This window comes from Aquila chrysaetos, chromosome 14 (assembly GCF_900496995.4).
Source record: "Aquila chrysaetos chrysaetos chromosome 14, bAquChr1.4, whole genome shotgun sequence".
NCBI classification, from domain to species: domain Eukaryota; kingdom Metazoa; phylum Chordata; class Aves; order Accipitriformes; family Accipitridae; genus Aquila; species Aquila chrysaetos.
The window spans coordinates 17,217,146-17,229,983 of NC_044017.1; the positions used below are offsets into that span (position 1 = coordinate 17,217,146).

General features: G+C 40.5%; 1 protein-coding gene across 1 annotated transcript in view; it reads right to left on the reverse strand.

Moving 5' to 3' along the window:
• Positions 1–10,765: 10,765 nt before the first annotated feature.
• LMO7 (LIM domain 7) overlaps positions 10,766–12,838 on the reverse strand; it is a 135,471-nt gene continuing 133,398 nt past the window's right edge. Inside the window, 1 exon segment of the mRNA XM_030036511.2 lies at positions 10,766–11,505. Within this exon segment, the coding sequence (XP_029892371.1) occupies positions 11,483–11,505 (23 nt within the window). The 3' untranslated portion in view covers positions 10,766–11,482.

Genomic DNA, 12,838 nt, shown 5'->3' on the forward strand with positions numbered 1-12,838 from the left:
TTTATGGAAAAGAAAATGACCTTTTATTAAATGGTCTTAATGCTTGTAACCTGAGCACATGAGATGCATGCTGGCTGACAAGATTTTTGAGGGTGAAGAAGAGGTGAAAAGAAAGTAATTATATTGCATCAAAAAATGTATAGCAGTTTGTGCTAATGGATGCAGTCTTGTAAAATTATTTTAATATTAAATATTCCCATAAGTGGCCAGTACACTCTGTGTGCCTCTTTGGGCTTGGTTTTCTGATCCATGGTTTCTGAGTTCAGGATCAGACCAGAGCACACAGGGACAACAGAACTCAAAGCTTGGATGCACTTTGCAAGAAAATGTCCATGTACTCTGGCCAGTTCTTAACCAAACTGAAAAGACTGAACCAATTGTAGTTCTGAAACATAACAACTGCTGAAGCCAACTCAGAGCAGAACAAAGATTTCAGCTTTTTAGTACTGTCTCTTTTTTTCTTCTCCACTTCCTCCATTTTAATTAAAAATTAATTAAAAGGCATATCTAACTCTTTAATCATTGTATGGGTCTGCAAAGCCAGAGGCATTGCCTCAAATGCCACAAGGGAAGCAAGGTCAAACCTACAAAGAGCTTGGATATGAAACCTCAGAGAAAATCCACCATCTAGACAAGAAGGCGTCAATTACAGATAGACTAAAGCCAATGTTGTTTTCATGAAACATAATAAAACTAGTCAGTATTTTTCAGACAAAAATATCCACATTCAGCTCTTTCATTGCTCTAGTGCCACTGGATCACCTATTGTCGCTGAGTCAGCCCCAGCTAAATTCTTCAGAGAAAGGCCTGTAGAAATGGTGTCTTTGAAGTACAAGAAGAGGGGTTTATCACAGCCTAAAAAAACAAGAAATCAAACCTATGATAACTGGATGCAAAACTATTTACATCAACAGAGGGTATCCACCATGTTATGCAAGCCATATTTCCATCACATAGGCCTCCAGTAGAGTGAGGTTTTCACCAAACTGGTTATAACCTCTTAGAAAGAGGAATTAAATGCATGTCAGAAAATACCAAAAAATTGTTTTGCATCATGTCTTTATCCTTTAAGTTCTAATTTTTTTCTTTAGAGATCAAAGGCACAGCTCAAGGTATGATAAGGGAAATAGTTTTTAATGACTGCAACCAGTAAAGTTGAAAGCTGCCTTTCTCTATTCCAGGTCCAGCCCTTTCCTGCTGTGATCTGCCTTCATTCAAATTCCTGCAGTCAGCATATACCATCACACTCATCACAGTCTCACCTAAACCAACACACTCATCACAGTACCACCTAAAACCAGGAAGCAACCCTTCATACAGTTCCCCATATTTGTGCTCTTCTTGGGGATGAGATACAAGGGATGAGTAGCTCCCCTGCTAAACAGTTCACGGTTGTATTTCCTTTACTCTAAATTTATACTATTCCTCCAGTACCTGATTTAGACAGTCCAAGGGTCAAAACGTACTGCTCCCTGGGAGTCTCTGACAGCAGAGGTGGCTTCTGCTGAAAATAAGCAACTCCCATTGCATGGTGGCAGACAGATACACACACAGCTGATGGAAATCAGGAAACTCCAAAAACACTTCACATTTAAAGCAGGTGATTTATGAAACCTACAGCTTGACTTAATTAGAAGGTCAAGGGGGAAGAGTTCCCCTCAGCATACTGAATGCAGAAAAGCAACCCGACCCCCTGCTGAATCTGTGAAGTGCTGCTGAAGCAGAGTTGAAGAAAAGAAATAATAACTTAAATATCAAGTCACGCGTGCGCTAGCTGCCAAAGAGACATCACTCCTTCTGGCAGCAACATGACTGTCAGTAGATAATCGCTGAGCCAACCTGACAGTGCAGTAGGAGAGCGAGGAGACTGCCACATTTTGCTCTCCAGCGTGGCTGCAAGAACCCCAAGGCTTGCTGCTTGGCAAGCGAAATGCTACAGTTAATTACTGACATTACAGGGAGAGGCTGATAGAAGCTGAACATCAGGTTTCCTCCTGTTTCAGCTGCCAGGAATGCAAAAATCTGACTTTAGTGCTGGAACGTGAGCACGGAGAAGATAAAACCAGCAGCCACGGTATGGAACTGCGTCCAACCCTCTTGGCCAGAACTACCAGTTAAGAAAATGCACTGGAAAGTGGTGTTATGCTCAGAAAAGCGTCTAGGTAAACACGTCAAATTCTGCCCAATGCAACCCACAGGGCAAATCCTGTACTGGCAGAAAGAGGAAAGTCCATACTCCAACCGGAGGAAGCGGGACAGCAGAACTTGCCCGGCATTTATCTGTCCTGGCTGTTATCTGCCCAGTCTTGTATTGAAAATCTGGTAGATGAAAGCCATTTCTACCCATTACAACTTCAACAACCACTGTGGAATCAGGTCTCAGAGGTTCAGGGTTTAACATCTAGGCAGAGAAAAGAAACAAACACTACTCCTTCTAATCTGACCCAACACAGTAGAGAGGGACTTGTCTGGCAAGAGATTTGAATCCCCAAACCTTCTACCACTGCTGGAAGCCATACACTGCAATGCAATCTCCCCATCCCCACAGCGAGTGTCCTCCGCACAGAAAAACACAATGTCAGAAAGGAAAAAGTTTGGATCTTGGCCGAACTTAGATCTAAGATTAAACAGAAACATTTACCATCCTTCTAAGCATTCTCCTCACAGGTTTGTTAGCTGCACACTGAAGCTTACTAAGAGCTGATGAGTGCTACAAATATGTCTGGAAAATTTAAAACTTAAGTCCTCGTGGAAAATAATAATCAGTACAGCTACACAGATCCATGTTACAAACATCTATGGTTGGACTCGGATCTTGAAGGTCTTTTCCAACCTAAATGATTCTATGATTCTATGATTCTATCTAACTAGAAAAATTAGAAAATACTGCCCACAGACTCCTTTTAAAAGTAGTGAGGGATCACAAACCTATCACTCAAGAGTCCAGGACCAGCAGATATATATGAGATTCATTTTATAATTTAAGAAAGAATTCAACATTGGCATTTCTTTTGGTGAAGCAATCATCTATAAAGGGCTTTTCACACTCTATTAGCCGAAAAAATGCCAACAGAAGTTAATTTTTCATTGAGCTATCTCGTTTGGTCTCATTGCTTTCTTGCTTTAAGGAGAAAAAAGGTCACCTGGTTTATAAAAATTACCATTTAATTAGACAGTTTGAAATCAGAGGCTTCAAGAACATTACAAAGGAGATGTATAGTCCAACAAAACAGGTGAGCACTCAACATCTTCACAGAATCACAGCATATTGTTTTCATCACTCTCTTAAATCTCCAGCTACTCTCTCAAGCTTCCAAAAAAATCTTGGTGATACCTGTATGCCTGTACAAGACCTCTACAGCACCTATACAAAAACTTAAAGTAGAGATGAGAATTACATGATAGTTGTAATTTCATCTGCACCATGCATACAGCCCCAGCTGAGGCAAAGCAGTGCAATTCTGCTCACAACAACAGAGCTAATTTTTCTAACACTGTCTAGCAATATAGCCTTCAGTATTTAGCTCAGTCAAGGTTATAACTTCACAGCCTCACTAATAGGCCTTGCTGATCTGAGTCGTATTCCTGTTCTAACTGGCCAGTAATGAAGTAAATAAACCTCCAGTGGTGCAGGCTCTCCTTTCAGGCAAGCCACTGGAGTTTATTGAACAGCAGAACATACCCGTAGGTTGCATGGGGAAATCTTTTTCCCAGGCTAGAGAACGGCAGTGCTGTTGGAAAGAGCCTGTTCCGTCATGGGAGGCAAGAGGTGGGCAGACGACTCCCAGGCTCACTTTTGTTGACTGCTCTGCTTAAAACCAATCAGGCTGTGTGGGAATCAGAGAGTTGCAGTTGATCTACGTCCATGAGAACAGCATTATAAATGCATCTGTTTTGCTGCCTCAGCATGAAGCTTGATCAGAAGATAAATATATTTGCTGAACAGTATAACCATTGTTATCATCATGGAAAAAAACAGTGAAGCAGGACTGATGAGAGAAAAAAAATAATGCTTTGACTATGAAAATCAGTGAGTGTAAATATCTACTTCTTGGGGGACTGACCCAGGAACATTTTTGCCCTTGTCTCTTGATACTTTTATGGACATGCTGCCAAGGTCATAGCCTTGAGGCACTGAAGGGAAGAATTCAAATGCTCTCTAGTGCTAGGTGAAGGGATGGTTTGGTTTTACAAGCTTAATCAAGTTAGCGCCTTCAGTTAGTATTTTATACACAATTTAGTCTTATGATCAATTCATGATCTGGCAAGATTAGGATTAAAAGATTATGTAAACAGTGTTTCTAAATAGGCAGATTTCTTGGCTTCAAGTCCAAGATGTTACAGAGAAATAGGATTTAAGAGAGCATAAGTGCATATGATACCAAGAATATGCTATGTGATAACACTGTGTATCTTCAAAGTGCTATAGGGAATAATCAAAACAGCATTAATGTAATAAGGGTAAATGCATTGTGTAGCCTGCATATCCCCACTTGTTTAGCATCTACCCATCTTTCCAGTACCAAACCAGTGTTTATCTGCTCACTTTTTGTTTTCCATTTAGCATCACACTACTAGAAGAAGCAGACAAAATGAAAAAGATTAGGAGATGGTGAAACCAAGGTGGCTGGTGTAACACAGAATGTTCTGTACAACCTAAGTACCTTTGCACATTGACAGAGATAATGTTCAGTCCGGAATTGACTTTCCTTTATTGCAGAGTTGACCCAGTACTGAGGGAGAGGGAACACAAAATCCCGAGATTTGCAGGTGTTAGACATGCTATGAACTATCACGGGCAACAGAAAACTCCAAAGAATAGAGTCCACCAGTCAAAAGGCAAAAGCATCCAATTATCCCAATAGCAAAGGGCAAAGAAGGAATTTGTCCCTTTTTTTTACTTGCTGAGGTCCAGAAGTACTTGTAAGCATTCAAATTGTTGATAGAAATGCATGCTCATTTGTAACATGAATTTCGCATAAAATATGCTGACTGCCACTCTGCAGCGTTGCTGTGCTAGATGGCCATGGTTTATTTACAGACAGTAGCTGCGCCTAGCTGAAGACTGCTCGTTTACTGACTTGCTCCATTGCTATCAATGGGGCTTTTCCTAAACTGATTTGGGATTCTCCTCTGATTTGTGCAGACAGGAGTACACTGGTACAACCTCTGGCATTAATAACGAGGTGCAGCACATATATATCTCATAAATGCAATAGTTACCTCAGTAGGAATGAATTTTACTTAAAATGAAGTATCACATGCAAGTAAAACTAATGTTTCTCTGCAAGAGTCCTATTTGCAAGGGCATCAAAAGACAGTAACGGTTATCTTTACAGCGCTAGAGTTTGATGAAAGGCTGCAAGTTGGACCCCTCCTATCAACACCTGCCAAACATAGCAGGAACTAATTGTATTTTTGCAGCTGACACTTCATGCTGAGAAATAAAAATGGAATGTGATTTTGTCCCCTTGTCAACCGAGACATGTCAGCATGGGAATCTCTTACAGGTGCTTCCCCAAGACAGAAAAATTAGCAGAACCACACAGGAATTCAGGCATGGTCATTCCCACAAAGGCAATTCAATGCCTTACTAATTATGCCAGAAGATTTATGCAGCAAAATTCCCTTGTGGACATAAGCTCTTATTTGAAGCTATGCATTATGCAAAGAAATTCTTATAGAGCTTCAGATTTTTTAATGCTCTTAAAGATTATTTCCTCTCTGTTCTAGATATTCTCCTGGGAGAGTTTTGTGTTGCAATTCACTGAGAGTCTATCCACAGTATCCTCCCATGGAGGTAATCTTGCCTCTTCTGACTGATGTGAGCAAAAAGGCTTTATGTACAGGTATAAGAACTAAAACAAACAAACAAAATAATGGGGACTGTATCAAAGTCATGTACAATCTAAGAGAGAAAAATTTAAAAAGGTTTAATCCAGTGCTAAGAGCCTAAACCAAGTTAAATGAATGAAAATAAAACCATAATAAGATAGAAAGCTCATTAAAATAGCTAAAAATAAAATTAACACCTTTAAGAGTGCTAATTAACCACTGGAACAATTTATGTTGACATGTGGTAGATTTTCCATCATTTGCATACTTAGATCTACACAGGGCTTCTTTCCAACAAAGAACACTGTTGTTCACACAGGAGTTGTGTGTTCAATACAGGAATTATAGGGTGAGGGGTTCTGATCTTTGTAGGGATATAGGCAGATCAAATGATTGCAGTAGCCTGATCTGACCCTGAAATCTGTGAATTTCCATCCCGGAAGGGCCATATGCAATTGATGCATCAATAAATGGCACATCTGGTTGACTGCCTGGGGGCAAAACAGAATTCCAGTTCAGGGAATCAGAAACACTTGCTCTGGCACAACTACTGGCAAAAGGCCATTTCAGAGGGCACGCTGTGCTGACCACAAGCCTGCTCTCACTAGGTTGTGTTTATGAACTGTCCATTCAATGGCCCTAGCTTTTTCTTTCTTTCTTCTATTACGATTAGTAAAGAGAATCTGTGTGTACACACATCTTTGTACATATTCTTTTTAAGTGCTTTCATTCTTTGTACAATGTTGACTGTTAAGGCAAACCTATAGAAGCCAGTAATTCCAATTGCACGACACATCTCTTCTGAGTGTTTGCTGCCTGCAGCAGCTACTTAATTGGCAAGTTTGTTTCCAGTAGGTTGAACCAATTAAAAAAATTCTTCAGCTTTAATAAACTGATACCCTACCGCTCACCCTAAAATATTCCTTTTGTGAGCAAGTGCTCTACATCATCCTCCTATGTTGTTTTATATCAGTGCCCCTAGCTCCCAAGAAGCACGGAGCTAAAATCAAAATGCTGAAGAGCTTCCAGCGTGAAGCTGCTCTTTCATGTAATTATGCATGCTGCTAATAGCCTTCCATTACAGTCATGGCACAGGTTTTGCTAATCCATTACAAATGATTGGTTGGTATTTAAAACACTGCTGCCAGCACACCAGTTTTTACCTTGAGCTCAAATTGTCAGATTTCAAAACCCTTTTACCCGCCGTAAGTGACAGGGTGGGCCATGTTACAACAGCTGTTACCTAAGGGGAGTGTTGAACTTACCACTTGGATGCTCCTCGGGGCTCACCTGTGAGGCACTTTCCTGAAAATAATGAGACTGGTTCTGCCTATTTCTGGTATCAGCGTGAGCTCCGAATTGAAACACACTGGGCTCTAAGAAAGGGCTTGGTGCATAAATCTCACCACTAACCAGCATTGCCTGCGGTGCTGCACCTTGCCTAAAGAGATGAATGCATAGGTAATTGAGCTTGAAATTTCTAATAAATCTTCTATTAAAAAAATTCTTAAAGAAATCTCAACAAAACTAAGAGCATATGCAATACCTTGAATTTCTCTCTGAGGTGCCCAACTTGTTTGTTCTTATGTATTAGAGAAAACCCACAGTAAGTTCACACTGAAAAGTTACAGAAAACATTCTATTTCTGAAGTGCTATTTTGCTTAAACATTGCCCTGTGCCAGACCTGCTATCCATAGACCACTAAGTTCCAAAGTCGTATTCAAATGTACATTGCAATTAATTAGCTCACAGCCTGTGAGCCTAAAGATAGGGTAGATGAAGGATTTAGCTGAATCAGAGTTTCTCAGGTATTTTTGGAAGAATTCAGTCAGCATTAAGATAGGTAAACACAGGTGTGTAAAAATGCAGGTGTCTACATGTGAGTCAGGGACCATACGCCTGTTAAAAAGTCAGTGAAGTTTAGACAGCCAAGCACCTCACCCGACAGTGAACTCCTACTCACTGGCCCATGAAATCACACCTTTGCTCCACTGTCTGTAGGGTGTTGAGCTTGATTCAGTCACTTGCTCATAAATCTCTGCTGCCCTTTCAGCTGCGTTAAAGCATCCCACGAGACCTGCACTGGCAGCTCCATGAGCACCCCCCAGACGTGAACCGTACCCCCCAGCCCTGGGTCAGTGTCCTACACACAGCATCAGACACCCAAAAGTAAAGGACGGAACAGAACCCTAAATCCACTCAGATTTTAATAGCAGTGCAGAGGCCTAGCTCACCTGTAGACACCTGCATTTAAGGGTTTTAACCTTAAAAACAGTCTCTGAAGCTGATAAACTGAGGGAGAGCAATTGGTTCTTCTTCCTTGAACAGCATCTTAAAAGAGAATCCAACAAAATACAGCATAACCCTCCACTAGAAATCATCTAGTTTATTTTTCTTCACAGGAAATGTTCTCTTTTAACTCTATCCCTACTTAGTACTGGTTTAAGTAGCAGTTAATTAACGAAATGGCAAACAAAATCACATCAGACTGCTCAGATTCAGTTGCGCATAGCATCTCCACAATGTCAGGTGGGGAGAAAGGCCCAAGAGTAAGAGAAAGTTCTCTCTACAACTCTCATTACATTGCAACTTTAGTATCATTTGGCAAACACAACCCTTCTCATACCAGATTACAACCACGGAAAGGGTTTTTATTGTGGGAGTTGCACTTACACACTGCCATCTTGTGTTGCTAGTGGATAATCGGTTTTGCTGAACTTCAGAGGCCAAAAGGCTCCAAATACTTTAACAGGGATCAAAACACACAGATACAACAACATTTGTAAGGGGGGTTTCTCTGCCTGTTCCTCTCCAGGGGAAGGAAAGGAGGAAGGAGCTTTCGTTGCTCACATTTGCCAACTCGAATTAGCAAATGCAGGTTTGAAGGAGCCTTGTTAATCCAGGCCTTTAACAAGGGTGAGAAATTCGACTTCAAATCTGCAAGAGTTTCAGCTTCAGCTTTTTGAGCCCCACTAAATCCAAAATTCCACTCGCTGTTTGCTCACAGGTGAGCAACTTGGTACAAGCTAATGAAATAACCCAGTTTTTCGCAGACATTTTGTTGGAGAATGAAATTGGAGCCCGCATGGAAATAACTGGAAATACCATTTAGGAAAAGCCAGCCTGGCTTGGAGCGCATCACTCCAGGCTGCGGGACACATCAAGCAGCTCTAGCAGCATCGCAGCCCGCAGAGTTCTTTTCTCTCCCTCCATTCTTCACACCCAGCCGATTTTCACATCCAAAGGATTCCCAGGGAGAGGGCAACACGACTGGGCTCAAGATGCAAAAGATGGCATGGCCATCCCTGACTTTTCCCACAGCTTTGCTGCATAACACAATGCTGGAGAGGGGAAATCATGGATAGGCTAGGATAAATTTATTGATGCCTTGGAGGCCGAGAAACTTTGACCTGTGACAAAAAGTTTTGTGCGTCTCGGTATATTTCAGGGCTGGTAATGGGGATTGCGGGGATTCGGAATGTACTGGACAGGGAGCGGTTGTTCATAGTCCGATGCTGCCTACCATAAAAGAAGGCTGAAAACCAGACAGCGTAGAGGGGCATCAGCACCGTCTCTGTGACGTACATGCCTTAACCGAGAGCCAGACCTGCACAGCTCCTAATTTGGGTTCCCATTCTGAATAGCTCTCAGGGAAACAATCTTCTTCCACAAGCACCAGAAAAGACCCCAGGCTGCCAGAGAGCTATGTGAGCAGGCAGTGTGAATATACCTCCATAGTCTGTATTTGAGGACTAGGGGCTTCGTACCCCACAGTTCTCACCTGCAGCCTACTGTGTCATTACTTACCACAATACTGGGAACCAAATGAAGTATCTTCACCAGTCCACTTCATAGGAGACTAACTGAATACCAAAAGCCAAGGCCAAGTCACAAAGGTGGCTGAACAAGGAGCTTGGCAAATTTGGGTTGATGAAGCATTTTAGATTTTTTAATTTTTTTTTTTTAAAGCAAAAATTGAAAATAATGTTTGGCACTTTGTAATTCAGCATTTATTATCAGGGAGTTCCTTGGCACAAGGCAGAACCCATCTGTTCAGGGGAAGGATGAATAAAGCGAAGCAAAGAGGAGACAGGAGGAGTTACAAGCAGAAGTTACAGGAGGCCCACACAGGTGAAGTTCTCCGACTACACCGAAACAGCATGATCTTCCCTTGCTGCCCCCAGCTATCGCAGCCATGTTCTCTCTCCCCCGCCTGCTAGCTCTCCTATCCATCCCCGAGATCCCCTGAGAGGAAGGAGCACCCTAAGCTGCTTTGGCACCCTCACTGCAGCTCCTCATGGTGCCACGTACAAGCTCAAACCGGGAGCCCCACCGCCCCCCTACACCCCCCAGCTGTCCTCCTCCTCAGTTTCACCCACAGAATGCTCCCCCAAATTCCTCTGATCCACATCCCGTGTTTTCTTCACTGCTTCCAGGGACGCGGACACAGAAGGGTACATAACTGGTCATGAAAGGGTTTGGGGAAACCACTGACCAAAGCAATTTGGGAGCCACCGCTGAAGAACACACAGTGCACATTCCAGCTGCATTTTCAGGAGGAGCAGAACCTAACCCAAAGTATTTTCAGCACCTTATTTCTAGCGACAGCAGAGAAGTTTTGGGGAACTTCCACCTCTTTCCATCATCATGCTTCAGGGATGAGCATACAGGACAAAGAATCAGTCTTGCCACTTGTATTAAATGCTGAAGGGAAAGAGCATGAGGAGCTTGACAGGAGAACTATATACAAAATTTGATGTCTACTGTAAAGGAAAAAAGAAAAGCAAGAACTATTGCTCTTGCACGTATTTAGGTGGACATCTTAACCCTTTCATAAAAAATACTTTCCCAAGATGAAATTCAAACAATTTTATATTTCAGCAAATCACCTTAGATACATTTAGCTGGATAGAAAGAAAAAAACTTTAATAAATGCAACATCAGAAATTTTATTTACAAATATACTGTAATTCAACAACCATTCTCCACTCAGTTTGTATAGGAAAAAGTCATAGTTATATTTTCCAAATGGGAAACGAGAATTCTTCCCCTTAAACGGATTCCACAGAATATTATGCCAACACCACTGAGCAAACAGATTATTCTTTGTATTTAAGTTTCAACAAAGCACATAATTTTAGAAACCAGCGTATGGAAAGCAGACACATTTGTGTGCATTTAAATGCAGCTTGATATTAACCTAGAGAATTCACTTTCAGTATATGTCAAAAATAAAGACAGCAATTGCAAATATATATTTATATTAGCTATTTCTCTAATGCTCATTTCAAGAGCTTAGAAACAAAATACCCTCTTCATATACCATTGGAAAGTCAACTAGTTGATTATAAGCCTCAAAAATATTTTGAAGTTATTACTGAAAATATACTTATTCTCCCTTGTGCTCTCAGTACTTGAAGCTGAAAAAGTGAAAGCATTTTCCCCAGATATTTCCTTACTGCAATTACTCTCTTATAAATAAAAATAGATATATGAAGAATACAATGCATTGCTATGAAGACTAGACAAGCAAGAGTTACTCTTAGAAAAAACACACGTACACACAATATATATATTTATAGATCTACATCAGCAGCAATCACCTCTTCTTTTATCTGCAACAGTGGTTTCATATCTTCATTTGCTTCACATGGAGGTTGGTTGTCCAGCTGTTAGAGAGAGACAGAAAAAATTGTAATTAAAGTCTAGCTACTGAAGAATCTTAGCGACAAAAATTAAAATTTCCAAGTTAAAAATAGTCAGATAATGGTATTTCCAATACCTACTGAAAATGGTAACACAAATTAAGGTATACATTCTGAATCTAGCAATCCAAATTTAATGAACAAAACAAATTGATTTTAATCCAATTATAGCACTACAAGTATTTCAGGCCAAGTAATATATTCTATGGAACATGCGCCTTACCAAGTTTTTAAGAATTATTTTTAGTAATAGCATAGAGAAAAGGGTGATAGGTTTTCTAAATTTAACCTTCAATAATCAAATTAAAATTTGCTAAATAACTGTAACAATATTAAAAAAGAACTTTTTTATCCTTTCTCTGCATGTATTTGTGGGCATTTGCCAATACACCGGTGTTCCACTACAATGTTCCAAGTATAAACCACAAAATTAACATAAAAATGTGCAACAATATCACACCATAAAATTACACAGTGAATATTAATAATTCTACAGTTTATCAAACCTTTTAGCCAATATGTTCATGTTCCAAACTAACGAATAATTAGCCAGGCTGATGTCAAATGCCAACTGCAAACAAACTAATCTGCATTACAGACCAGTGCTGTGCTGTCAGTATATTTTCATCGCAGTGATTACATAGCTGGTTTTTGTATTATTCAAATAGCTCATTTCATTACTAATCACTCATTTATATACTTTATTCTGTACCTGCAAGTTCTTACAATTCCTGATTTACTTGTATCTCGTACAATTATGTTTTGAGGTGCTCACTGGCCCAAGTAGATGCAGTCTGAAGGGAAGGGAATAGAGCTGATTTCTCACAGATCAACTCTGCATCTAAAAGGCACCGCTGTGACTTTATGGACTGTAATGTCAAAGAGACTAAATAGCATTTTATCCATGATAAAATTTTTGGTTACTTCCATCATCAAATTCCTGAATACTGTCTTGGCAGGGAATAATAAAAACCAGATTTTTTTTTGTTTTTTCTCCCCCCCCCCAGTACCAAACTTACTCAACTCATTCAGCAATTTTGCTCCCAAAATAAGATAAAATAACATGAGCAGGCTCCAGATTGAATCTCCCACACATCTGGGTGCTTCAAATAGGAACATGGTCACGTTGGTGTAGTCTTGTCATCAACAAGGAGATAAATTCTCCAAACATTAACTCGGAGAGGTATGACCCAGTGCTCTGGATCACCTCCAGATGGAAGGGGATGATTCTCTTCCTCCTTCCACTGATCATAGTGGCATCCTTGCACTTAACATTAGCCTTTGTGAATGCACTGTT